At 61.9% G+C, this 27,539-nt stretch overlaps 1 protein-coding gene across 2 annotated transcripts in view; it reads right to left on the bottom strand.

Annotated features, from left to right (window-relative positions):
• Positions 1 to 752: 752 nt before the first annotated feature.
• Positions 753 to 27,539, bottom strand: part of STX18 (syntaxin 18) — a 75,079-nt gene continuing 48,292 nt past the window's right edge. For both annotated transcript variants that reach the window (XM_045834404.1, XM_045834405.1), the window contains exons 2-11: positions 19,440 to 19,507; positions 14,978 to 15,093; positions 13,229 to 13,306; positions 13,000 to 13,066; positions 8,947 to 9,062; positions 6,620 to 6,708; positions 4,920 to 4,978; positions 3,683 to 3,752; positions 2,122 to 2,202; positions 753 to 1,483 (exon numbers count right to left, since the gene is read on the bottom strand). In XM_045834404.1, the coding sequence (XP_045690360.1) occupies positions 1,388 to 1,483; positions 2,122 to 2,202; positions 3,683 to 3,752; positions 4,920 to 4,978; positions 6,620 to 6,708; positions 8,947 to 9,062; positions 13,000 to 13,066; positions 13,229 to 13,306; positions 14,978 to 15,093; positions 19,440 to 19,507 (840 nt within the window). In that variant the 3' untranslated portion in view covers positions 753 to 1,387. The remainder of the gene's footprint in view (positions 1,484 to 2,121; positions 2,203 to 3,682; positions 3,753 to 4,919; positions 4,979 to 6,619; positions 6,709 to 8,946; positions 9,063 to 12,999; positions 13,067 to 13,228; positions 13,307 to 14,977; positions 15,094 to 19,439; positions 19,508 to 27,539) is intronic.

The raw sequence follows: 27,539 nt of genomic DNA, 5'->3' as shown, positions 1-27,539 counted from the left end.
GTCTGCCACTCGGTGACCGGTGACCGGTGCTGGCCCTTCTGTTCGCAGCTGTCGTGACTAAGTGTGCACCACGGCCCCGTCAGCAAGTTAGTGTTTGGGAAGTTTGTGGGTGGGAAAAGTGAAAGTGTAACTGCCGGTGAGCCGAGGCTACTTCGAGTTAGTTTTGTGGAGCAGACGTAACCCCCCCACCCCCAACCCCGATGTCAGACGGAGGCAGGGGAGGCTGGGGCGGGGCTGGCGCAGCCCTGCAAGGCCAGTGATGGCGTCTCAACCCCCAATCTCTGTAAAAAGTTGTTTCGACCCGAATCTCGACATTAAAGTATGTTTACAAAACTGCCAGTTAGACAGCTAAGTGTGTAAGACGATTAAACAGAGCAGATCCTCAGACATCCTCTCCCTGTGCCCGAGTGTGCTGTTTCTGGCGGGCGCGTCCGAGGTTTCCCTGTGTCTAGTACCCAAGGACAAACGGCGCAGGGCGAGGCCCGCTGCGAAGGAGCACGGCGGCCGCGGGCGTGGCCACCTCCACGCCGCCTCCCGAGCGTGCGTCTCAGACAGACCGTGTTTCCGCCCCAAGGGCCTCTGCGCACGGACCGGGACCGCAGGCGACCGCAGGCGACCGCAGGCAGTGCACACCGTGTGGCAGGGGGCTGCGGGGAGCGTGCACACACTGGTGCCCGCCTGTGGGAAGGTCTCCCGCACCCAGCTCTCTGCAGACACGGTCACGGCGCCAAGGCCCGCCCCACGCATGTTGCTTAGCAGAAAGGTCCTTTATTGACGGTCAGGGCGCTCACACGGGACTCCGGACACTCTCTGGGGGCACACGGAGAACACGAGGGTCCCCGAGGCTGCCCGAGGGGCAGCGCAGGGCCGGCCACGCCCACGCCGAGGTGGCCCAGTGGCCACCAGCGCGCTCTGCACGATGCGGCTCTGGCCGCCCCGTGTGCCCACCACCACTGGGCGTTCCCCACACGTGTCCCTGAGGGTCAGGGGCACGGGCTAGTTCGGGGGCCCCTTCTCCGAACAAACGCTCCTCGGCCCAGAGGCAGGAAGTCGGGGGGCACCCCTCCTCAGTGCCCCCGAGAGGATGGTTGGTGGAGCAGGGGACCTGCTGGGCCGTCCCCGGGCCCCTCGGGCACAGCGGCCTCCGGTCAGACGCGGGGACAGCCCCTCCTGCCCGTCCACCTTGCCCCGTGATCGCCGCTGCACTGACCGCTTCCAGCCTGGGTTCACTTTTCTGCTTCAGCTGATGATGGGCTCGGGTGTCCCTCCTGCGGACTGTGTCTGTCTGTCTGTCTCAGCCCCCGCCCCGCACACGGCTCTGGCGGAAGCTGGTCACGACCGCATGCCGTCGCCGAGGCGGAGACTCGCCCGCACCGTCTGCGGGCGCCTAGCCGTCGTACCAGTCGAGGAAGAGCAGGGAGAAGGAGCACATGACCAGGAAGAAGAGCACCCACACTCGGAAGCCCGCGTTGTTTTTGATGGCCTGGGGGCGGAGCACAGGCGTCAGCGCTGGGCCGGGCAAGCCCTCCCCGGGCCGTGACCCCGACTGTCCCTGCTCCCCGGGCTTCCCCTCAGCAGAAGGCTGTTCATTAAGCAAAACCCGAGTGGTGGTTTAAACCCACCAGGGGACAAAGGGGCGGCCCTGCCCTCCCGGCCAGCCCCCACGTGGAGCTCCCACACCCTGGAGAGGGCTTCCTCCATGCCAGGGTGCACATAGCACAGACTCTAAGCACCGCAGCTGCCCTGGTGGTGTCCCTGGTGGCCAGTCCTTTGTCAGCCCAGCCTCAGGATTCACTCGGAATGAAAGGTCACCCAACAGCTGGCTATGGTGGCCCCCACCACATGCCCAGGTCTCCCTGGCCGGGCCCCGCCCCACCCCTGGGTTTAGGGAGCAGGTCAGACCCTTGAGAAAGCACTCACACCCCCCCGCAGGGAGGTGAGCCCCTGCCCCTCGGAGCCCCGGGCTGGGCAGGGACGGGCTGGGACTGTCCAGCACACGGCAGGGGTCAGTGCTGCAGGCGTGGCCCACGCAGACGCTCGGGCAGCCCTGCCAGTGCGGCTGATGCTCCCGCCAGACTCAGGGTCGCACCGGGGCAGACTTGGGGCCCCAAGGGCACCCACCTCTCGGATGTCCTCGTTGCCCTCCTTGATGTTCTCCGTCGCTCCCACAACCAGCTGGTGGATGCTGTCGATCTCGGCTTCCTGGGGAGGGACAGGGCGCGTGAGCACTGGCACCTCCCCCCACACACCCCACACCAAATAGCAGCCGCCGCACACGAGGGGCGAGTCCGCACCCCCGCACCCGGGAGCCCTCACGGCACCTGAGGCAGACAAGACCCCTTTTTACAAGGGGGGGGCTTAGGGCTCAGAGGAGTTTAGTCAGTTGTCCAAAGTCCCAGCCACCAAGCGGCAGGGCCGTGTTGGACACTTCCTCTCCACCAGGTCCGGGAGGCAGGGCACCAGCCCAGCTTGCAGAGGGAGGTGGGGCTCAGGAGAGCCCCAGACGTCAGGATGTGACCGAGAGCCCAGGTGGGAGCTGGCTGTGTGACTGTCCCCGGCCTCTGCACTTCAACCAGGCTGAGCCGCCTCCCAAAACAAGCCATGACCCTGAGATGGAGGCATCGCATGCCGCTGTCTCGGGTGCCAGGTGGGAGTGAGGACCGTTAGGGTCCCAGGACAGGCTGCACTACGCCTGCTGGAGCCGGGCCGTCCCTGCGCTGTGAAGAGGGGCGACTCCCGGAAACCTGACTTTCCAAACTGCCGTCAGACCCGCGGTGCCGCGTTCCCAGCCTGACCCTGGCTGTGGTTCGGGGCGGGGGTTCTGGGAGTGCAGCGTCTTGAGTCCACAGTCCAGTTAACGGTGGAGAAAAATCTCCTTCAAAGCCCTCCGCAGTCCAGGCAGGCTGAGAGCTCAAGGGCGAGCTGATCAGACCTGTAAAGACCTTGCCGGTTACCGGGCGGGAGAACCTCGGTGGCGGGAGAACCTCGGTGGCGGAGGGAGACCTGCCCTGGGAATCCGTGAGAAGCACCGTAACTCCTGCGAGGACGGGGCCCGGGGGTGCTGTGAGTCGGGCACCCCAGGAAGGCCCAGCCTAGGCTCTCGCATGGAGACTGAGTAAACGCCTCCTACCCGCCCTGGCTGGGCAGCTCAGTGGGTCGGGGCATCCTCCCACGCACCAAAAGGTTGTGGGTTCAATCCCCGGTCGGGGCGTGTATGGGAGGCAACTGATCGACGTTTCAACTGATTGACGTTTCTCTTTTACATCGACAGTCTTTTTCCTTCCCCTCTCAAAAAATCAATAAAAACACACCCTTCGTTTTCATGATTAAGTTTTACCCTTGGTTATTAAAAACCAGTAATAAATAAAAAGCTACTGCCCATCAGGCGCAGGGCCGGCCGTGCTGCGTGCGTCCTCACCGGATGCAGAGCAAGGACCGCTGTGTTTTCTAGATGGGAAACCACAGCTCGGAGAGGCTGCCCCGCCGGCGGTCTGTGCAGAGAGCTGCCCCAGGCGCCCCACGGGCTCTGCCCACAGAGCTCTGCGCATGCGCACTGTCCGCTGCCCCACCCCACCTCCGCCCGCGCGCACAGCTGTGACGTCAGACGGCTTCGGAAGTGCCCCGAGTTCTTCGAATATTCCTCTTTTGAGCTAGAACTTAAAGCAGCTCTTGTTTTTCTTACCTGTTGTAACACCTTTTCTGTAAATATCTCTTGGAGTCTGGAAATCTCAACCATTTTCCCTTCAATTTGCCTTCGTAAAAAAATAGATTACATGTTAACTATTAGCACCTGGTCATCTTGAAAGGAATGTTGCACATTTCTGAACAAATCTCTTTCAAGTGAGGTTGTGTGAGAGAGGGAGGGGACACACTTTGTCACCGGTGAGAGGAGGGACACCACCTCAGGCCCCGGGAGGAAGGTGGGCAGTCCCCACCCCCCCGCCATGTCTCCCAGCCTACCGGGGCGCCCTGGAACCCCACCCCACGTCAGCTGGCCCACCGCCCTGCCTCGGAGTCTGCCAGGCCCAGCCCCCCAGACCAGTGGCCACAGGGACTCATGGGGGGAGTCCAGTGGAAGCACTGACAGCCCAGTCCTCCTGCTCAGGAGGCAGGGAAAGGGTGCGTTCCCCACCGAAACCAGCGCTGTGTGGGCAGAGAAACGGCCTCCGATGCTGCCTGCAGACCTCGCATCTGAGGTCGGCGCTTTCCCCCGAGTGGGGGCGGGCAGCAGGGGTGGGCGCCGGGCTGGCGGGCGTCTAGAAGGGGCACTGGAGCGATCCACTGCCCTGCACGAGCAGTGACAGGCGGCAGGCGGCCAGAGGCTGCGGGCAGTGCCCAGCCCAGGCGGGCCAGCTGGGGGCAGGAGTCCTGACCCGAAGAGCGAGGGGAGCGGAGCAGCCGCCCCGGAGGGATAGCCCGGAGAAGCCCGGGCAGCACTCTGCTCGAGGGTGGGGGCGGGGGGGGCCCTGCGCTCCGTCCCCAGGGCAGGGTGGGCACAGCGCCCAGGATTCACTTCTGCTGGGATGAGCTCTCGCCACAGCGAGAGCTCCGGGCCTTCCTTTCGGGAGGCTGGACACCCCCGGGGCCATGGGCCGCTGGCGGCTCGGCGGGGCCCTCCCCTCCTGTGCTGCAGCTCACTGGGGGTCTGGGAGACAGGCCCGGGGCCGCGCCTGCAGGCGGCAGCGGCCCTCTGCCAGCGGTCCCTCTCAAGGCCCCACTTCACCTTGGAGACAGCAGACCCACAGCTGAGGGGAGTCAGTGGGTGCCGGGGCCCCTCAAGGCTCGGGGGCTGCTCGGTGCCCGGGAGCCACGTGCGGGCAGCGGGGCTGCAGAGTGAGTGAAGGGAGGCCCGCGGTCCCGCAGAAGCCGCACGGGAGGCCGCACGTGCACGCGCACGCAGGCGGGCACGACACCCGTACCTCACTTCGTCGCACAGGCTGTTCATCTCGCCGACGAGGCGCTGGTTTTCCTGTTCAAACTGCGAGGAAACACACGCGTTAAAGATGACGTCACACTGAGCTCAAGTCTCAAAAGTGACGCGGCCAAAGGCACGGCCCAGCAGGACACCCGCACAGGAGCCTCTGAGATCCCTCCTCCAGAATCACCACGGCGCCGCTCCAGCTCGGAGCGGCGGGCACTCCGGGAGCCCCGGCCGTCGGTGTGAAAACATCCGCATCCGGTGCATCCCGGGAGACCAGCGATGCTGGAGGGAGGGCGGGGCCTGGCGGGCTACCTGAAGGCATCTCCGCCATGAGGACATGGCACCCCAGCCCACAGAGGTCCAAGCCAGCTCTGCTTATTATTCCGCAGAAGGGTCCGCAGGCTCTCTCCTGAGACCCTCCACAGCCGTCCCGGGAGAGCCCCGGTGGGGTGGCCGGGGAGGGCCTCCCTGAGGCACATGGCACGTGAGCCCCGAAAGGTGTGCGGGCAGCCATGAGGAGCAGGAGCCCGGGCACACGAGTGCCTGCGTCGGGGAGGCCCGCACTGGGCGGAGACCGGGCCCTTCCTAGCCGGCCGAGCTCGGGAGCGGTGCTCCACTCCCCTCCCGATCAGACTTGGGGTGGAAACGTGCCCCCCCCCCACAGTCGTCCTCAGTGCTGCCCTGACCAACCAGGGGCCTGGGCGGGACCCTCACTGCTTTCCACCGAAGTTAAAAGGAGACGGCCACGCCCCCCCCCTTACTGTGCACATTAAGAGCGTCACAGAGAGAACGCGCACTAGAAGTTCTGTCCCCTGCAGACTGCTGCGCAGACGGAGGTGCCAGCCTCTGTCAGGGACACCCCCCGGGACGCCGCTGTGTGGGAGCCAGCTTCTCAGCTCAGAGGTGAAGGGCAGTGTTCCAGGGGACACCCCACCGCCGGGGCCCGGGGGCCGCCTGGCTGCATCACGCCCTTGCCCGGAGGAGCCACACCGCTGTCCAGGGACTGGCGGGGCTCCTGGCACCCTGTCGGCTCCCTCTGGAGACCCAGCCCGAGCTGGCAGACTACGGCGCGTGGCGGCCGGAGGACAGGGAGCCGGAACGGGGCGAGGGAAGCAGTTGCAGTGCGGTTTTCAGTCACCACTTACGCTGTCCTCACGTCACCATGACGCCAGCGATTTGAGCACTTAAAGGGCAGCAGAGCAGCTATTATAAAAGACCACTTAGTCTCGAAAATATTTTACTGCTGCTGAAAGGATACTAACATTACTAAAATTGTTCCACGGCAATTTCTTTGTTAATTATGTTACTAGAAATTTAAAATATAAAGCATACAAAGAATTAGAAAACCCAGTGGGCAGTCCTGGCTGGTGTGGCTCAGTGGATTGAGAGTCCGTCTGTGAACCAAGGGGTTGCCGGTTCGATTCCCAGTCAGGGCACATGCCTGAGTTTCAGGCCAGGCCCTCAGTAGGGGCCACACGAGAGGCAACCACACATTGATGTTTCTCTCTTCCCCTCTCTAAAAATACATACATAAAATCTTAAAAAAAAGAAAACCTAGTGGACAAATTGTATCTAAAATATAATTTTTAAAGCTCAGTATAAAGATCAAGGCAAGGGTATTTAGGATGACCTCCTACTCAGTGGATATTCTCGCTAGAACTAGTTAAAGATAAACGATTAGGCAGAGAACAGCATTACCATTTGTATTTCTTCTGGGGATAATTCATCTTCACCTTTGCCGTCTCCCCAGGTTCCCAACTCGGGCTGCGCTTCAGCTGGAGCCTTTTCTGTTAAAAAAAAATTAAAACTAAGCAGAAGGCACAATACGCACTTTAGAACCAGCAGACATGACGGACACGGGAAGGAAAAGAACCTCACGTCTGTCCGTCGGCCAACACCCGGGCACGGCAGCGCGGCTCTGCCGCAGTGTTCAGGCGGGCATGTCTGTGTGTCGCACATGCAGGTTTGCATGCACGTGTGCACCTGGTTGGTGTGTGTGTGTGTGTGTGTGTGTGTGAGCCCGCATGTGGGGGAGGCGTGAGGGACCCGTGTGGAGGTTCAGTGCTGCGCTGACCTCGGCAGTTCTTCCAGACCGGCCTCCCCTGCACGTCACTTCAGAACCCACACACACGCCCCCTCGGCTTCTGGAAGAACGGAAGCGTCTGGGCGTTCTCACTGCAAAAAGCCGCACGCACACAGGGGGTGCAGGAACCAATGGCCCCTATCCCTCCGCTCCCATAGGCGGCCTCTGTCACGCTCTGACGTGGCCTCGAGACTCCGTCTGAGCGCGCTCACACGGACTGGTCTAAAACGTGCTTTTCACGGCCTAACGCGTGTCTGGGAGGCCGCCCTGCATGGCTGCAGACGCCCGCCATTCTCGTGAGTCACTGCGCAGTGCTCCCTTGCGAGCGCCCTCTGCTCTTACGTAACCACGGCCGGCTGACGGCCCGGCTGTTCAGCTTTCCCCGGACCACGGCACTGGGTGCCGGTACGAGCTGTGCGCGTGTTGGCGGACCCCAGCTCGGACCCCTGGCGTGAGCGGCTGGCGGGCAGCGTGTGAACAGCCTAGGGCCAGACCTTTTATGGACTCCAAGGCAGGTGCCGCTGATTTCTTTTCTTCTTAATCTCAGGAAGTTTCCCACAGCTGATCCCCGCCCGCCCCTGGAGATGCACAGCGCCCAGAATGTGTGTTCTGAGGCCGATTGGGGAAGGAGCGCAGCGATACACCGACCTAGAGAAGGCCGACGGGCGGCCGCGTGCAGGGCACGGCTGCCCGGGCCCCATCACCACCCAAACCTCCGAGTTGCCTGCGACCCTGGCGAGTGCGTAAAAACTAGCTGTGTGGCTTTTCCCCCAGAACTGTTACCGTATTTGTAAGAGACATAGTTACATATCTTGTACAGTCTGCACACGTGTGAAGTACCTGCGTAACCTAGAGACAAGGTGTATTTGTGGAAGACAGGCGGGAAGCATCTCTGGAAGCCGACGCGGGGCTCTCGGAGACGGCCTTCTTCCAGGGCGAGTACCTGCGCTTCCTTTCCCCCCGCCCCCCGCCCCCAGGGCCCGCTGTCTCCGAAGGGGCCTCATCAGGGCATCCGTGTCAAGCTTTTGCTTTTATGTTTTTTAAGGGTGTGAAATTAGGAACACAAACACCATTCGCCCCAGAGGCAAGCGAAGGTCATGTCTGAGCCGGACGGCGAGGGGAGGGTTAGTTAAGGGAGCTCGCATTCCAACAGGCTCCCCGTGGGCCCCGGGAGCCACGCTGACACGTGCTCGGGGATCAGCCGGCGCTGCCTTCGCTGGTGCTGGTCTCTGCCCAGGCCGGCACGGCAAGGCCAGCAGGCAAGGCCAGACGCCAAGGCCAGACGCCGGGGCCGGCACCCAGGGCCCCACCGCGGTCTGCCCCCCGCCCCCCCCTTTCCCAACCTTCGTTCCTGCCCCCGCCCGCACACGCGCTTCACCCAAGGGGCCTTCTTCCCTGGCTCCGCCCACACCCCTCTCCACGCTTCCTGGCCCCCGAGTAGTACTCGTGGGTTCCCGCTGCCCCAGAACACAGGGCAGCACCCCAAAACTGGGGGCAGGGAGGCAGCGCCCCCTTTCCTGACACACACACGCAACGACCCTTGGGCAGAGACCTCCGACGTCTCTTCCCGAGTCCCCAGGGCCGCCCGTGCTGTGCGGCCCCGTCAGGCAGGCCCCCCGCTCCTGGGCCTGCCAGTGCCCCGGCGGTGGGGGCACCCCCCCACCCGGTCCCAGCAGCGGCCAGCAAGGCCCACTGTGACGGGGGAAAGGCCGCTGCCGAGTCCCTTCGGCTTCAGGTGAGGACACACAGCACACGGGCCCGGGCCCGGGCGCCGTTCCGCCTGCTTTGTGTTGTGCCCGCAGGTCGGAAGGACGGGACGGAAGGCAGGGAGGGACGCGAGGCAGGGTCGCGAGGCAGGGATGCGAGGCAGGTCGGAAGGACGGGACGGAAGGACGGGACGGAAGGACGGGTCGCGAGGCAGGACGCTGAGTCTAACGCGCACCTGGCTGTTCCTCGGGGGCGGGTTTTCCTTCTGGCTCTTGTGAAGGATCTTGTGAGACTTTCTCAGAGGACGTGGCTTCTCTGGTCTTTGGATTTGCTTCCGGTTCCAGCTTGGATCTAAAAATAACCAGCAGCCACACAATTTGCTGAAGCAACCAAATCCCATTTCGACCACAGGAGGGAGCCCCACGTGACCCCGGCAGGCCTGTCCTGTGCCCTCTGCCGGGGCAGAGCCACGGCCTCTAGGCCCAGGGGCCGCCCCCACACGCCTCCAGCGGGCGCTCCTTACAAGGCCCCGAGTCACGGCCTGCAGGGCGGGGACTGCGCACCCCGGCCACAGCGCGCAGGGGGCGTGGCCGGCGTGGGCTGAAGGGAGGGAAGAGCGCAGGAGGCGTCCCACACGCTGACACCAGGCTCAGCACGCGGGCAGCGCGGGCTGCCTCCTTCTCGTTCAGCCCACGCAGATTGTCGGCTGTTTCCCGCCAGTGCAGAGTGCTGCTGAACACACACACACACACACACACCCTTTACACAACACATGGGAAAGTGGTGTCTTACAGTGATTTAAATATGAAAGAACGAGACCTTAAACATCCATTGGATGGAACCAACTTGTCTCAGGAACTGAAAAAGCCTCCTCCCGCTGCTCTGCACTGGGGCGCCCGCCTGTCCTCCCCCGCACAGCCGCTACGGTCCGGGACGACCCCCCGGTCCGGGACGACCCCACCGTCTGTTTCTCGTCCGTCTGGCCCCCACGGCGCACACTCAGGGCGAGGTCCCGGACTCTGTGCGCCCTGTGGGCTGGGTCCAGGTCTGGCCGAGTGCCCGGCACTCGGTGCTTAGTGACCACGTGCTGAAGGAGTGGACGCGTTACCCCTTTCGGTAAAAGGCTAACGCGAGAGAAGCAGCCCTGGTTGTGAAACACCAGCCCCCGTAACGGCTTCCCGGGAACCCACTCGGGGCTACGGGATTACAGGTGGAGTGCCGAGATCTGCGGTGAGTTGTGGGAGCAGGCCGCCAGGCCATGAGCAAAGAGAACCACGTACATTCAGAGGAAGATGCGACCAGTGTCGGCTGACACGGTCCCAAGGGCTGCTCCACCGGAGGGGTGACGCCCGGGGGAGCCCCGGGTGTGTGACCGCAGGGCAGCTGGCCCGCCCGGAGCAGTCTCGGAGGCCCACTCGGCAGAGGCCCCCACGCCTTCCACACCTCCGCCCAGAAGCCACACGCCGCCCTGCCGGCCCCGCTCCACGGCCCGGCTGGGTGCAGCGGCCCACCCGGGCTCCAGGGGAGGGGACAGAGGCCTCAGCCTCTCGGTGGAGCAGTGACAACATCGAATCCTGAGCAGACCTCGTGGGCGGGCGGGCGGGGGTGGGTCTGCTGTGGCCTCCTTTGGAAAATGTGCCCCGCTGCCGTGGGCATCGAAGACACGCACGGTGCCGTGGCCCCAGACACTCTCCGCAGCCCCACCGACGGGGCGGGAGCAGCGACGGGGCCCCGCACCCTCGGTGCCGGGAAGGCACGGTGGCAGAGACTCCGTGTGCAACGCCCACACAGGAGGTAAACGCCAACAATAAAAAATAAAATAAAAACTGCAGCATTAACCAATTTAACAAAAAAAGTCCAAAACCCCTATGTGAAAAACTAAAAGGTGTTCTTAAAAGATACAAAAAAACACTATAATGAATGAGAAGACGTATTATGTTCTTGGAGAGAGAAAAAGAAATGAAAAAAGCCAAACATGGCCAGCAGGCCACCCTCGGTCTGAGTCTGGCCGGCCTTTTCCCGCGGTCGGATTCAGGTCCCGTGCCTCTGCACCGAAGAGGAGGCGGCATTCTCTGCGCACTTTTCCCCTCTTCCTCCTCCTGACCAGCTGCGCCGGTGCTCTGGGACAGCCCGGAGGAGGCGGTGCCTGCCCCGCCTCCCCACCGAGAAGTCACTCCCTCCCGCTTTGCAACCATGAACGCCTGGGGGCAGGGGATGCTTTGGCCCTAGGTAATGAACAATTTCAAACTTTCAGTTTGGTCACTCACTTATTTCTGGCGAGAAGGACGCACGATGCCCTGTTCTGTGCAGTGGGTTACAACCGGCTACGACCAGCGGCGTGGACGCTCTGTCTCCAGGTCGGCCGGGAGAAGCCCCTTCAAATGGCTCATGCCCTTTTCACAAGTCCCCTCATTCTCTGCGACCTTCCTTGCTTTCTGGTGCGACGAAATGCTCCAGGGTCACTGTATACTTGCCCGGCCCCAGAATCGGCCATTTCTCCAGGGAGCCCTGGTTCCTGGAAGCTGAACTTGCCATACAGAAGCCGAGACCCCAAGGGCTACGTGTGCGTATTGCCGCTGGGGCACCCCAGGGCCCAGGCCCTCTCGGTGGACAGCGCTAGAAAATACACCCCTGCGCCTGCACACCTGCACACACACGTTTGCCGCCACATCTGTGTCTACCCACGGAAACCGCAGGCCGTGAGTGCACACCAGTGTCTTCCACTCCCAGCCACCGCCACCACGGGGTCCGTTCCGGCTTCTTCCTCTCACCGCCCCAGCAGGGAGACACCCGGCTCCTGTCACCCTCGCACAGCAGCTGCTATCCGACCAGTCCCTCCGTGCACAGCCCCCCCGCCGTCTGCACCGCCAGCCCTCCGCCCGCTGGGGCCCCGGGGCCCGTGCCGAGCCTGACCTGCTCTGGGAAGCGCGCCCCCCACCGCTGCACGTGCCCACCTCCCTCAGCCCCGCTCTGGGCTGCGCACTGACTGTTCACGAAGGGGAAGGCTTTTTAAAAAATTATCTTCTTACGTTATTACGTTTGTCCCGATTCCCCGCTCTGCCCTCCTCCACCCAGCACCCCCCATGCCCTCAGGCAACCCCCCCACGTCCCTGGGTCATGCGTAAGCTCTTTGGCGGCTCCATGTCCTGTACTGGACTTGGCACCCCCATGGCGCTTCTGTAACTGCCTGTTTGTGCTTCTTCGTCCCCTCCCCTCACCCATTCCCCCACCCCCTTCCCATCCGGCGACCATCAGAATGCTCTCCGTACCCATGACACTGTCCTGTTCCTGTTTGTTGTTTTTTAGATTCAACTGTTGATAGATACATATTTACTACCATTTCATTGTTCATAGTTCTGATCTTTCTCTTAAATAAGCTCCTTTAACATTTCATATAATAGTGGTTTGATTATCATAAATTCCTTTGTTTTTTTCCTTGTATGGCATGCTCATTATCTGCCCTTCAACTCTAAATGACAGCTGTGCTGGGTAGAGCAATCTTGGCTGTGAGTCCCTGCTTTCCATGACTTTGAATATTTCTTGCCAATTCCTTGTAGCCTGCAAAGTTTCTTTTGAGGAATTAGGTGACAGTCTTATGGGAATGGCACTGTAGGTAACTAACTGCTTTTCTCTTTCTGCTTTCAAGATTCTCTCTTTAAATTTTGGCATTTTAATTATGATGTGTCTCAGATGGCCTTTTTGCATCCAACTTGTTTGGGACTCTGTGCTTCCTGGACTTGCATGTCTATTTCCATCACCAAATTAAGGAAATTTTCTTTCTTTTTTTTTTTTCAAATAGATTTCCAATTTCTCGCTCTTTCTCTTCTCCTCCTGGCACCCCTATAATGCCAATGTTGGACCTCTTGAAGTTGTCCCAGGTGCTGCTTATACTATCCTCGCTTCTTTGGATTCTTTTTCCTCTTGTTCTGACTGGTTGTTTTTTTTGCTTCCTTATTTCCAAATCTATGATTTGATTCTCAGCTTCATCCACTCTACTGTTGTTTCCCTGTAAATTGTTCTTTATTTCAATTAGAACAATTAGGACTCTCACCTATAAAACGAGGGGAACAGGTGACCTGCTTTGCGAGGGGCCGGGGGGTGGCTGCGAGCTGGGAGTCTAGCACGGGCCTAACACACGGAGGAGCCCAACAAGCAGTGGCTGTGGCGTTCTGTGCGGACACCCCAGCATTATGGCGCCAAGGGACCTGCGCTGTAACTGTCACCATCATCATCATCATCAATGCTGTCCCCGGGATTAATCATGGAGCCTGACAGAGACAATACTTACAGTCTTTTCTTATCCACCACTCGCTTCACCCGGATGGCTCTTTGTTCTGAGTACAGTTTGCACACTCCTGTTGGAGGGAAAACACCAGAAAACAGACCATTCAAAACTGCTTCTCAGGCAACGGGACCATTAGCTACAGTGAGACACCACGGTCTTCAGCCGGCAGAGCTAAACCGCGCGCCCCAGCCAGTGTGAATGCCGCGCTGGCCGCCACGCTGCGATGCCGTACTTTTCAAGTAGTCCTCGACGAAGTCCACCACGGCGCCTCGGTGCTCCTTCACCTGCTGGGACTGGAGCTCCTTGAGGGCTGCAGAGGAAAGAGGACACTCAGGTCGCCGCACTCACTCAGGTCGCCACGCTCGGCTGCGCGGGGGAAGCAGTCGGCGGCTTCCTCAGGGAGACTGCTGCATTCAAAGCACTCCTTAAAATACAGCTCTGAGACAGTGGGGGGCCAAGTGACAGGACGTTTTGTGAAGAGGACGACTTATCAGGCTGTAAGGGAGTGAGAGATTAAACCTGCAGAAAACCACAGCCACGGGCTCCACAGTTTTTACAGCGCCCCACTTCCTGAGAGCTGACCCGCTCGTGTTAGCGGCGCCCAGGGCTCCCGCTGACCTTCAGTAACACACTGAAATCACTCTCGCAGGCCCGCTGCCGCCGCCGCAGCGCAGCCTGAGCAGTGCTGAGCCGGGAGGCTCCGCCCTTCCCCCTGGCCACGACCACCCCATGTCAGCAGATGAGGGGTGGGACCTCCCTGGACTCCCACCCACAGGGATGCCTTTCGTCTGCACACCGCCACATCTTCTTACAGTCTGCGCCATTTACTTTGACAGGGCAGCTCCCAGTAATGGCGTGGATGAGCACCTACTACGTGCAGGCTGCCAGTAAAATACTCGACACACGTCACTGCTGGTCATCAAAACCATCCAAACGGCTACTCTGACTGTGCTGGTTTCACACACGAGGAAGCGAAGGTTCTGCGGCAACAAGGAGCCCGGGGTGCAGGCGCTGGCACTAACTCCTGGTTTTGTTAATGTTTGTGTGTCTTTTCCAGGACCTGTCAGTGCAGACCCGTAAGGGCAGGGGGCGTGGCTTATGCCCTTCACCTGGGGGCAGGTGGGGGACTCGGAGGGCCCGTGACACTGGGCTTTCATCCGACGCTCCGGGGTTCTAATGGAAGCTCCCAGACGAAAGTCTGTGTCAAGGGCGCAGCAGCCCTTGGTCACTTTGAACTCTACACTGCTGAACGCATTCTGTATCTGCCCAAGCAAACGAAAACACAATCAAGGGGGACAGGTGGCCTGGGAAGCCACCTCAGAGCCTCCGTCAGCCTCGCACACGGTGACCGACAGTGAGGGGACACAACCGGAGGAGGGCCCGCCAGGGTCCTGGGCGCGCCGCGAGGGCTCGCCGCTCACAGCGGCCCTGCGTGCTGTGCCCTGCGATGGCCTCCCGGTCCAGGGAAGGAACAAGGCCCGGCACCATCGGGAGGCCGGCCCGAGGCCGGGAGACTCGGACCCGCTGCAGAGGGCGGCTCCGGAGCCTTCCCCCGAACCGTGGGCGCCTGAGCCTGGCGTTCACCTCACAGCCCGAGTAGAGGGTGTGGACTGGCCTCGCTCGTGGCCGTCCACACGGACCGAGGGAACGCCCCACGGAGCCCAGGCATCACGCACACCCGTGTGCGTGCACACCCGCGCGCCCGCCTCCCGTGCCCCTGGCCCCAAAGTCCATTTCCAGTCCTGTCTGGAGAGTCCTTTTCCACCCCCCTCCCCCCGTGCAGGTGCCTGGAATTGCGGCCTCTCTGTTACTGTGACAGCTCAGGCTAAAGCCCTGACCAGGAGAGGAGAGACTTCACAGGTTTGAAGCCTGGACCCAAACGGGCGCACGAGATGACCACCCCCCCCACCCCGGGGGCTGTGCCGTCGGAAGCCGGGAAGGCGGCAGTCTTGGCTGCCCGCCGCGTCCCCGGACACCTCACCTTGAGTCCTCAGCTGCTGGATGGCCTCCGAGCAGGTCCGCATGAAGGTCTGCGCGTCCTGGTCGATCTGGTCCCGCTCCGTGTCTGTCATCCTCCCGTGCTCAGACATGACGTGGCTGGGGGGGGAGGGGAGGGGTGAGCGGCAGGAGGGAAGGGCGGGGGGGGTGAGTACCTCCCGCCGTCTGCACGGGGTGCGAAGGGAAGACGAGCGCCCCTGAAGTGACCCCGCTGAGACCTGCAGGGGCGGGGGCCGGCCAGGCTGAGAGGGGAGGGGGCATCTGGACGGTGGGACCCACTGGGAAGGCTGGCGGGCACACGGAGCCCCCGCAGAGACCAGAGCCGGCAGCCCCGTGCAGGGAGGGCGAGGAGGGCATGGGGCGGGCGGAGCCCGTGAGGCCCCATCACGACCCCAAGCCCGGACGCAGCACCACGGGCGGCCACCGCACGCACGCTTTCGCACGAGCAGGTGTGCCGACACGAGCTGGCCACCTGACATTTACCAGGCACCATTCCCGTGCACGTGTCTGGTCCTCACGGTTCATTCACGGACTCAATTACACACACCCCTCCGCAGAGCCAGCGCTGCGGCAGGGGTCAGGGGTTCGCAGCTGAACAAGGCTCATTTCTGAACCCCCCCCCCCCAGAGCGTGCCGTGAGACGGGGAGACTGACACTGGACGGGGAGGTGGGACCCGCGGGGGGAGCGACCAGCTCGTGCAGAGCGGGTGCCAGGCGGGCCGAGGGGGAGGCACCCAGAGATCCCATCAGACGGGAAGGCGGACAGGGCCGGGGCAGACAGAGAGGTGCCTGCAAACGACCAACTCCAAGAGCGTCGGAGGAACACCTTCCTGTGCTACGTTCCGACTCAGTGGAACCTCAGCTCGCTGAGACGGAACAGGCCTAAGGGTCAACCTGACAACACTGGTCACACAGCGGTGCTCCCTTCGGACACACTGCACTTCAACCTCCTCAGCTGGGAACCAACAACAGTACGGTTATCCTGTTGGTGACAACAGAAGCCAAGAAAGTCCTGTCGCCAGGATGTTGCGGAAAAGGCCCGTCTACCAGACGGGGGCAGGTCTGTGTCTGCGCGGGCGGACGAGAGAGGCTTCCGGCAGCCCAGGGCCTGGGCAGGAGGACTCGCCGGGACAAGAGGAGGGCAGGACGGCCCCCTCCCTCTGAACAGACTGCAGGCACCGAGGGCACTGCTTCTCCCCTAGGCCCCCCGAGTCCCCGTGGGGTTTCTGCGCCCGTCACCTCCCTGAGGGTGACCCCAGCCTCCTTCCCTCCCCTCCCCCGCCCTGCCCCCGGGAGGGGAGGGCTCCCCCGACTGGCAGCTGGGCAGAAGGACCGGGCAGAACGAGGACGTGCCGGCCACAGCTCCTCTCCCCCTCCTCGCCCTTTGGGGTCTGCCTGCTTGGACGGCAGAGGTTCTGTGCTGCACCCCCTCTCGTCCGCTCTTCAGGCACCCGCCCCTGCTGTCTGTGCCCAGGGTGCTGGGGCTGCTCCGTGGCCCCCGTGGCCACGTGAGGCTGCACAATTCAGGCCCTCCCTCATCAGGGCCGCCTGCCTACCCGCAGGCCCGAGCACGGCCGGCACCTGAGCTTTTGCTGGGGGTGGAACTGACGGCACTTCCCTCCCGGTGACGGCACCTGCCTCCTGCACCGGCCCTCTCTCCTGCTCCCCCTCCCACCTCCCTCTGGCAGGAAACAGAGGTGCTTTCTTTTTTAAACGACCACCCCAACTGCATCATAGGTCAAAGGGTATTCCAATTCAATTACCATTCACCATGGGACTCACGTGTGCCAAGAGCCCTCACACGTAACCCTCATTAAGGACACGGCCCGCAGTTTGCAAACCAGCCAACAAGCCCGAGGCAGCCGTGGAGTGAGCTGCGTGCACCCACGTGACCAACACCTGGCGGAGCTGACGCTGGCTCTCAGGTGTGACGGCCCCAGGGCCCTTGCTCTTCCAGAAGGACCGAACACGGGGCTAGGGATGGAACTCAGAGGACATTCGCCGGCTGGGAAAGGGACGAGAGGCGGGTCAAGACTAGGAGAGCCTCAGGAGCTGCAGCCCCACCAGACACGCAGGTCGCACAGCCAGCGGAGGGCAGAGTGGGCCTGGCCCCAGGAACCCTGGCCCTCAGCCCCAGCGTCCGCTGCCATCGGTGCTGGCGGAGGGAAAGGCGCTGGAGGGAGGCTGGCTGTCGGGGTCTGCAGACACTGGGGTTGGGGGGGAGCTGAGCTGTGCTGTCCCCGAGCCGCCCCAGTGACTCTGCTACACTCAGAGGTTCAGAATAACACCCTGACACAGCAGTCCTTTTTATCAATCAGGTGCTTTTTCTTTTTGCACTGCATTTCAACTCCTGTTGTCATTTTTAAAAAGATTTTACTTAGTTTTAGAGAGGGGAAGGGAGGGAGAGAAACATCAGTGTGTGGTTGCCTCTCATGCGCCCCCCCCGGGTACCCGGCCCACAAGCCAGGCGTGTGCCCTGACTGGGAATTGAACCGGTGACCCTTTGGTTCACAGGCCGGCACTCAGTCCACCGAGCTGCACCAGCCAGGGCTTAACTCCTATTGTCTTAGCTGAGTCTCCCCACTAGCTGGCAAGTGACTATCACCCCGATTACCTCAAGCAGGGCTCCGCAAACATGCGCAGTCTGTAAGCATGTGACACTGTGGGCCCTGTGGCCTGCCACGGCCACTCACCTGTGCTGGTACAGCGCCAAGGCAGCCACAGAAATTCGCCGCCGAACAGACACGGTGCTGTTCCAGGCACCCTTGTTAGCTCACACTCAACTCCGAGTTTCCTATGATTTCCACGTGTGGTGAAGCGTTATTATCCCCCCCCCCCTTTTAAACGTGTAAAAGCTGTTCTTCGTGCGCAGGCTGCATAGGCTCAGGCTGCAGCGTGCTGAGCCCTGGTTTGGAGGAGGACACGGGGTTTCCCGGGTCAAATGAGGCGGCCGGAGCCGAGGCCACGGTAACGCCTCCACCAGCAGGACGCCTCCCCCGAGGCAAAGGGACGTGAGCAGGGCATTCCTGGGAAGGGCTCCTCCCAGCCCCCCACTGGGGGGCCGGTGTTGTCAGGGGCCAAACACAGGGGCCCAGGATTGGAGGTTGAGACCAGCATGAGGAAGTTTCCCAGAGTGACTCCCATTCTAGCGGACTGGACCGTGAAACCGGACTGTGAAACCGGTACTCAGCACACAAACACGTTTAGAAATGCAACTCACACCGCCACCTAGTGTTGGCCGACTCTTTGAGCTAAACTTAAAAAATAAGGACTTCTTGGTACTATGCGTTAGAGTAACTTCTGCTATTGGCTAGAATAATAATTTTAGTATATTTTTAAATTATACAAACGAAATACACTGGAATGTGTAAATCTGCCTGCTTGTTTCAGTAAACAAAGTGGCAGGGACTATCTAAAATTCACCTGAGGCATAGCTATTTTCTCTGTTAAAGAGTTTATACAAACTAGGTTCCTTGTGTGTCCACTGACGAGGTTTCTGAAAAACGCCAGAACGTCCCCTTCCTGCTGTCCCGCTCCGTGAGAGGACGGATGGGCTCTGCGGTGCGGACACCGCTGCTCCCCGACGAGGAGGGCCTCCAGATGCGCCACATGGCGTCCCGTCCGAGGTCCACCCGCCTCCCCCCCCGCCCCCCCCGAGAGTTCACAGAGCACAGGACGCAACCCAGGGTGCGGGGGGTGGGGGGGGGGAGATGGGCGCAGGAGGAGACAGGAGACCCGCCCTGCGGCGTCCCTGACCAGTGGGAGCTGGGGTCTGCTCCAGAAACCGTTCCGGAAGCCTCGGTCGAAACGCTCTCTCTCTTTTTAAAAATCCCCCCGACCACAGCCCTCCCTGGAGGCAGGGGCTCAGCTCCCCACAGGCCGCCGTCACGTGGCTTGCATCGTCCCTCCACCCGTTTACTGAATGTGAGACGCTCTGTCTCACTCACCTCTGCCGTCCACCAGGTGACGGGGCACCCAGCGCTGCCAACGCGTGGGGGCATGGGGACAGGAGACACGGCCGGGGGGCGCTGGTGACTCAGAGACAGGGGTCTGGCACAGCGGCCACCCCCGCACTGGTGCAGGAGCCCCCGTGCTCTGCGGGCCCTATTGCCAAACTGATCTTCCCCCTTTCAACTCTGAGAGTCAGTAAGTAAAAGATAAGAATACAGGTGTGGCCCCGACTGGTGTGCTCAGCTGGGTGGACATCATCCCACAGACTGAAAGGTCGCTGGTTCGATTCCCAGTCAGGGCACATGCCTGGGTTGTGAGTTCAGCCCCCAGTCGGGGTACATCTGAGAAGCAACCAATTGATGTTTCTCACATCAACATTTCTCTCCCTCCCTTCTCCTCTCTCTAAAAGTAAATAGACAAAGTATATTTTTAAAAAATGTAATGTAGGTATGGAAAAGAACAGCCAGCAAATCATGGTAAAAATATGTACTTACCTATAAGCATTAATATAATCTTTCCTGTGTTCCAGAAGAAAATCCCTCAGTTTCCCGATGTGGGAAATCTAAAATTAAAAGAAAAGAAATTTAGAGTGATGTTACCGTCACACGGAGTAAACTTTAAGGCGACAGAGGACGAGAGGCAGGGTGCAGAGAGACCGTGAAGCCACAAGCCGGACAACTCTGGTGTCAGACCCTCGTGCAGCCCCTTCACCCAGGTCGCCCCGTGCCTGGGCCTCGGTCTCTTTCCAGAGGCTCCACCTTCCTGCGGCCGCTGGGCCCTACGGCGGGCGGCGGTCTGCAGAACGATCTCCAGGGAGCTCCGAGACCCCCTGAGGCGCTGCTGTGCCTCCGGCACTGATGACGCAGCGGGTGCCGGGAGAGGGCCGACTCCTCCCCGGTGCGTCTTCACCGGGGTGGCACGGCTGGTGTACAGGGCACGGGTGTGGGCCGGGGCCTCCCCTGCGCGGACAGGGCCGTGCAGAGCAGCAGAGCTGCGGGTCCAGGGGCCACCGTCCACCCCGACGGCAAACCCCCACCGTCCCTCCAGCCACGGGGACAAAAGGAACGGAGACGTGCGGGGGCTTCTGCGCGTGCGGGCTGACCTCCAGCACCGTGAGCGCCGACTCGGAAGCACCCGCTGTGGGTGGAGCACTGTGCACAGAGTTGTGCGCGAGAAAGCCCACGGAATGCAGAGAGGCGGGGGTGGGGGGTGGGGTGGGGTGGGAGGGGCGAGGAAAGGGCGGGGACGGACGTGTTTCCTGAAGGAGGGAGCGACTGGCCAAGCCGGAGGCCTGCTCTGTCCCTCGACCGCCGCTCGGCCAGCTTCCTTGGGGCGCCGTCTGTACTTAGTGCGGACACACACGGCCCGGCCTGAGACGGCCTGCTCGGCTTCCACCTCTTCCACGCAGGCCCACTGTCAAGGCCGACTCCGGCGAGTTTCCGCTCTGCTCTGTGTTGGACAGCCCTCCTGCGCTCCACCCGCCGGCACTCCGTTACGCCCGGCCCGTCCTCAGCCTGAACTTCTCTGCACGGGTGCTTGTCGGGGGCCGGAGCCACGCCGGGAGGGGCCCAGGCACGGGAGGGGGTCAGTGAGTATCTGGGAGGAAGCACGTGTCGGAACACAGAAGTGGTGTTTCCCGAGAGAGACGTTCAGCGGTGGTCTGCGGCAGGTCGGGAGGGGCCTGGCTACATGTCCTACAGAGTCTAGGCTAGCCCCGCGGGCAGTTCGGAGAAGCGCCCTCAGGCCTCTCCAGGGCAGGAACCAAAGAGAAAGCTCCGCGTGGCCACAGTCCTCATTCGTTTCCCAGATGACGGCGGCCGAGTCTGTCCGACTCCCTGTCGGCCGGCCAGGGGCTCGCCTCCGTGCCTGCTACGGCGCCCGCGCCCAGCAGCCCTGGGTGGGCCTCGGCCTCGCTGCTCTGGGAGGGGGACCCTGGCTCACCCCTGGTGTCACCTCTGTGCACGGGCCCGGGCCCGAGGGACCGTTTGAGCCCACATTCCGCACACTTTCCAGCTGGAGACCACAGGAGTTTTCCCAACTCCTGTTTTCCTCTAGAGCTGCAGCGTCAAGTCTGGCTTTTAAGTCTGCTGGGAAAAGAACTTAAGAGACGTGCAAGCAAAGTGTTCACTGCATCACACACAAATGTGACCCAATTACTCTATCTCGGAACTTCCTGTGGTTTCCATGCCCGGCCTGACGAAGGGCCAGGCACACAACAGGAGCGGGTAGAGCAAGGGAGGTGGACCGGCGAGGACCCCTGGCCGCGGTGAGCTCTGCTCTCAACCTGCGCTGCAGCCAAAGCAAGCGGTTCTGCTGGCTGGCCTGCCAGAAAGCAGCCAGCGCCGTTAGCTCTGGGCCTAACCAATGGGGTCAAGTCCAAACTCCAAACACAGCACGCCAGGCCCTGCTCAGTTCAGCTGCAGACGTCCGTCCGTGTGAACTCGGACCCTGCCACCCCGCCCCACCCCCAGGTCTGTGTCCCAGGACTTCCCACTACGCCCACCCACGTGGTTCCCCTGCACTGGGGTGCCCTGTCCTCTGTTCTCCGCTGCCGGGTCCTCCCCCTCCTCCCAGAGCCTCTTTTCCTCCCCACGCCCTCCCCACGCCCAGGCGCAGCCAGGCCCACTCGTGCACGTGCCCCGTGTTAGCACCTGCTCCTCCGCGGCGACGTGAGCCGTGAGGGGCTGCTCCCCCTCGCCAGACCGCAAGCTCCCAGGGGCAAAGGCCCCCCTCTGTGCTCAGAGCCTGTCAGGTGCAGTTCCTGGTGCAGAGCGGAGCCCCGGGGGAGGACTGGGGGGCGCTGCACATCCCCAGGGGATGACACCACCGCAGCAGGCGGAGCAGGGCCGCCCCCCCCCCAAGACGTCCAGGGCCCAGCCCTGCGGCCTGCGAGGATCCTGCGCTGCACTCGGGCGGAAGGGGCCTCAGCGCGGCCCACGGAGCCAGGCTGCCCGTCAGCGGACCTCAGAGCAGGAGAGACCCTGGCCTCTGCAGGCAGGCGGGCAGGCGGGCTCTGTGTCTCCACCACGAGGGCCCTTCCGGCAGCAGAGGGTCAGAGGGCAGCATGCCGGTGGGAGGACGGAGGAGGGGAGCAGGGAGGGAGGGCAGGCGGCCTGCACACACCAGGCCGGGCCGGGCTGGGGAGCGGGCTCCCCTCTGGAGCCTCCCGGGAAGAACAGCGCCCTGCCCAGCCCAGGAGGGGTGTCAGCCCAGGGAGGCCCCTTCGGGCTCCCGACTACAGAACCACCAGGCGGTAAACGGGTGCTGTTCTGAGCCACTGAGGCGGTGGTGATTTGTTGCAGCAGCAGTGAGAACGGACACGCCCCGTCTCAGTTGGTCTGGGCTGCCCTAACGACACAGCGTGGGCTGGGCGGCGTGGGCAGCGAACGCCACGTCTCAGGTTTTGAGGCTGGAAGGCCCCTTTCCCAGGTGCAGACGCCGCCTTCTCACTGAGCCCTCACCTGACGAGAGGGAGGGGCAGGGAGATCGCCTCAGAGCGTCCCTTCCGGTCTGCGCTCTGCCCACGTCTGGCCACGGGTCGAACGCCAGCTCGTCCACTTGGCTCTGGGTATTCTGACTCCTGCATTTCTCTTTCAGTTGGTTCCAAAATTGGGCTGGGAAGAAAGGGGTGCTTTTATAAGCTCCCCTAAACTCTTAAGCTTTGCCAGCTGAAGTTTTGAGCAAGTTGCCTAATATGCCTGGGCTTTACAACAAAGGGAGGGCCGTAAAAATTGTTTTTACAGAACAGTGGTAGCACGAGCTAAGAGCCAACTTTTATTCAGTGCATACTATGCGGCGGGCACCACGCTAAGTGGCCCGTATCCACTCCCCGATTTGCTCCTGGAAACCATCGTATGAGACAGAGCCCGTTACGCGTGCACCCTACAGGTGAGAAGACACCGAGGTGACACGTCTCGGGTAGACGGTCCAGAACAAACAGGAGACGCATCTGCCCACAAGGACACCCCTGCCGCCCCGGCGGGGCGCGGGGCTCTCCGCGAGCTGCTCCCCAGGAGCACAGGCAGCACCTCGGAGAGAAGCAGGAAGCACGGACGTGGAGCAGGGCGTCCTGTCCCGGTTAAGGGCGCGGTCAGGGCGCCGGACAGCACGGAGCTCCAGCCCGGCCAGCTCGCTCGGCGAGCGCCCGGCTCCCTCAGGGAGCTGCTGTCAACCAAACCATCTGCTTAACTCCATTCTGAGACCACGGGTACTCGCCCGACTCGCCTTTCTTTCTCTGAAGATAAATCGGGTTCACTGCCAAGTGGCTACGGGTTAATAAAGCTAATTCTGAAAGCCACCAAGACACTGCCGCTCTCCACACGACCCACCCACCGCAAAAGCACACTGAGTAGGGAACAGCGCAGTGGGTCCCTCCCCACAGTCGCTGCATTCGAGGGAAAGGAACGTCGAGTGACTTGTCCTTACACACAAGGGTTTTGTGCGGAAAGAGCCCAAACAAAAATGAAACATCCCAGCCCGCGCACCGTGAGGTCGGGCCCAGGGGCCGCCGACAGGGCAGGTTCCCCACGAGCGCGTTCCGCGTGGGGGAGTCCACGGCTGCCGATGCGCACGCTGCGCGGCCCACGTGCACGGGACACACGAAGGCGCGCCGCTCACGGGCAGAGGGGGGTCTGAGGCGCCGCCCCTGAGCGCTCGAGGCTGTCTGGGCGGGCAGACGGGGAGGCTGCCGCAGCCTCGACACCTTCCCGCACCTCAGAAGTCCTGCGACTAGCGCGCACGACCTTGGCAATCAGAACGCTTTTTTAAACAGAAAGGTAACCCGCCTCCCCCCGCCACTTCCTGAAGTCTGCCCTGACTCCAGGGTCCAGTCCAGCTCCCTCAGTCCAGTCCCACGGCCCTGTCCCCACTGAGCCTTCCCCCACCTCCCAACGCTGCCGCCTCGCCCAACTGCCGGGCGCCGCGCCTCCACGGGTCTGTGGGCCACCACAGGCCAGGCCGAGACCCCTCTTGCATGTTACCCCCCTGGCTCTGAAATGCGGTGCAAGCTGCTCACAGGCCCCGCCCGGAGCGGTTCTCCGATCGGGTTTAAGGCTGCTCTCCTCTCCTGTAGAATGAACGCCGCCCACAGGAAGTCGGCGACATGCTTCCCATTACCCACTAGAGGGCAGCACAAGGACTACGGAGGTAGCAGTTACAGGAGCTCAAAAATAGCACGTTTTTTCCCAAGGGCTTTTAATGTTCTCTGGTTCTTTGTCTTTGATCTAGAATCAAAGGGCTATTAAAAGTTAACTGTCCTGCGCGGCAGGAGCTGAAGTGACATTGTTTAAAACGCACACGTGCACCCGGATGAGCCCAGAAGGGGTCACCAAGGGGCTGGGGGAGCCTGGCTGCCGCCTGCCGTCCCAGGCGCGGCCCAGACCTGTGCACCCGTGTCACCCACAGGCCGTCCTGCCCAGCTGCTCCTTGGTGGGCGTTCTGCCAGTGGCCCAAAGGAAGGGAAGCGCAGAGCAAAAACCCTGGTGTAGATGACGACGACAGCGGCGGGGTTCTTCGCACAGGACGGAGGACTGGCGTTTTGGCTGCAGGGGAGTTCAAAGCAGGCGGCACTGTCCTCGGAGCCCAGCAGGCGCCTGACTCGCCAGCCACTCCCCCATCCCGCCCCCCAGGACGGCAGGAACTCTGTTCTGGGGCGCTCCCAACCCTGCCAACAGAGGCCTGATGGACTAGGAAACACTGAGCACCGATTTGCATAATTTGCCTCTGCAGAAACAACCATTGTTCAAGATGAAAGAGACTCCAGTGGGTCCCTCTGGCGTCTTGTAAAAAGTTCCCTGTAACACAAAATCATCACTCTTTTCATTCCGTCAGTGGGCACAGCTCACTGTTCAGGTTGGTGTGCCGCCGGCAGCACAGCCAGACCCACCGCTGCTGCGCGGGGATTTGCAAACTGCCGATCGGGGAACACAGTGTTCCACGGCGCCCTGTTCCCGCCTCTAATTGGGGGGCCCGCTCACCGAGTCCCGGATCCACTGCCTTCAGTCGTAATTGAAAACCGCACCCACGCCGGCTCCAGCTACACGTCCAGAACCAGCACACCTGCGGAGCGTGGCGGCCTGCTGGCGGCACGGTGGGGGCTGTCTGCGTCCTGTCCCCGTGCTGGAGAAGCTCCTCAGCACCCCCGAGTTGCCCACGCTGGAGCCCGGCGCTCCGGACCCTGCATGGGGCTGGGGCGCAGCAGCAGCAGGGGGCCTGTCCAGGGGCCGTGCGCACCCCTGCCTCACTCGCTCCTGCATGCCAGCAACCGCTCAGCGCGCGGTACCGCGGGTGGGCGTCTCCCGCCCTTCCCCGTCATTCCCTCTGCCCGGTGCCACCCTGCAGGAGCTGCGGGCGCCGGAGGGCGACCATCACAGTGGGAGCCCTGGCCGCTGCTTCCCAGTCCTCACGCAAGCGCCGATGCCGATGCCAACACCGACGCTGCCCCTGCCCCTGCCCCTCCGAGGGGCTGCCCCCCGCCACGGGCTCCCAGGACACCTGCCCTCCAGGCCCTCCTCTCAAGGCCCATAGCGCCTCCTCACCTCCACCCTCCCCTCCTCTGCTTCCCCTGACCTCCCACACTCAGGTGCAGCCCTCACGCCCGCCCACAGCTTCCTTGACTGTCCCCTGAAAAGGCCCGCCCAGCCCCCCCCCTCACCCTCCAGGTCCACACGAGTGGGTCCCACTGTCCCCTCCTAAGCACCAGGTCCCGAAGCACTCCCACTCACCCCCGGCCCCCGCAGCCCCCCCTGCCCCCACCCCCCAGGGGGGAAGCGCTCTCGCTGCGGGCTCTTCCCTCCCTCTGGCGCACCCCACCCCCACCGAGTGAGCCGGTCAGTGGGGCCTGCCCACTCACCCCTCTGACGGGTTGCCCTAGGAGCCGGCCTGCCCCCCACAGCGCCTTCCCCTCCCTGAGCCGCCCTCCCCCTGCCGGGAAGGCCTTCCTTCTCCTCGGCCCCCCTTCCACTCCCATGTGCTGGGCCCGGGGGGTTCAAGGTCTGCCGTGCTGGGTTCACGGCCTGCATTCCCTGCGCCAAGCCTCCTGGGGGCATGCTGTCTGTTAGTGAATGTATGTGTTATATACATTATATGTGTATATGTATATAGATAGTATTACATGTCTGTAAGTAGTATATGTGTACGTGTATATATAACACTGAATATATATCCCATATAGTATTGAATATACTCATATACACGTAATTGTACGTATTAATATATTGAACATATACACATTGTACATGTACATATGAATATATATGTGTATGTGTATATTAAATACTGAACATTCGGTACAATATTGAATATATTTACTGCTCCATCACATCAGTCTGGAATCCCCTTAGAATAACACACAAGGTGGCCTTGATCTAAGAAAACCTGTATTTAGTAGTTAAATAACCTGTTCAGAACCAATGTCAACCTTACTGTCATTTCCAAAATTCAGCACATGTCTTTTCATAAAGTTACTTTCAGAGAGAGGGAGGAAAAGGAGGGGGAAGGGAGAGGGAAAGAGAGAGAAACACGGGTCAGCCGCCTCCTCCGCGCGCCCTGGCTGGGGACCAGGGGCAGCCCGGGCGCCCTCCCCACCTGGGAGCTGAACTGCCGACCCTTCTGCGCGTGGGGCGGCCCAGGCGGGCCTCGGCGGCCGGGGCGCAGTGCCTTTCAGGAGACGGAGACAGGACACGCGTGCCCACGCAAGAGGGACTGGCTGCCGGGTTCTGAGTCCCGACCGCAGACGAGGCCGGCCCAACGGGGCGCAAGGGCGATGGGCGCCGGCGGGGTGAACTTGACAGTCTGGTTTTTACCATTAGCAACTATCTAACAACCTGAAACGTTCGCTCCATCCTACTGTTAACGTGAAGCCCCATCCCCTTTTAAGAAATTCAGAAATTAAAAAAAAGGTAAGATCTTACATTTTTAGTGTTGACGACATAATGAAAGTTCATGACTTGATTTTTTTAAAGTTGATGGGCACCCTGGGGTGCTCAATGACCCGTGAAGCTCAAGGCAGCTTCTCTTCTAAAAGAGATCCAGGACGGCTCAGCCGCAAGAGGCAGCAGAGGCCTGTCCCGGCCTCCAGCCTCCCCTCCCGCCCCCTCGCTCTGTCTGTCTCTTTCTGTCTCGCTGCGGCCGCTCAGCTCTCATGCAGCCTAACAGAACCCCCAGCTCCAGCTCCCGGAGCTCCGCAGGCTGCCCGCACTGGGGCACTGGGGACACTGGGGACGTGTCTGAGGCCCGGCCCTCGCACTGGCCACCGGGTGACGCCCGGAGTGCGCAGTCCCAAGGGCAGCGGGGCCGGAAGACACGTCCCTGCTGCGTCCACGTGGGGGCCCTGCCTCCTCCAGGTCAGCCGTCCGCTCACTCAATCTGCTGCTGCGCCCCCTCCCCCCACCCGAGTCTCTGCTCTCCTCCAACCCGAAAGCCCTCGGTCCTCTCGAGAACTGCTCGCCCCCCACTGACCGCAGCAACTCCCGGGCCTCAGACGTCAAATCTGGCCGGGGAACCCGGGAACGGACTCGGGGCCCGGGGTGCCAGCAGGAGCATGGAGGAAGCAGGACCCCGCTTCCCCGGCTTCCACCTCGGGCTTCTAGCGACGT

The sequence above is a fragment of the Phyllostomus hastatus genome, unplaced genomic scaffold (genome assembly GCF_019186645.2).
Source record: "Phyllostomus hastatus isolate PE091 unplaced genomic scaffold, TTU_PhHast_1.1 phas_contig_196, whole genome shotgun sequence".
Classification (NCBI taxonomy): Eukaryota; Metazoa; Chordata; class Mammalia; order Chiroptera; family Phyllostomidae; genus Phyllostomus; species Phyllostomus hastatus.
Note: the sequence above shows the minus strand (reverse complement) of the source record. Positions and strands in the feature narration are given on the sequence as shown.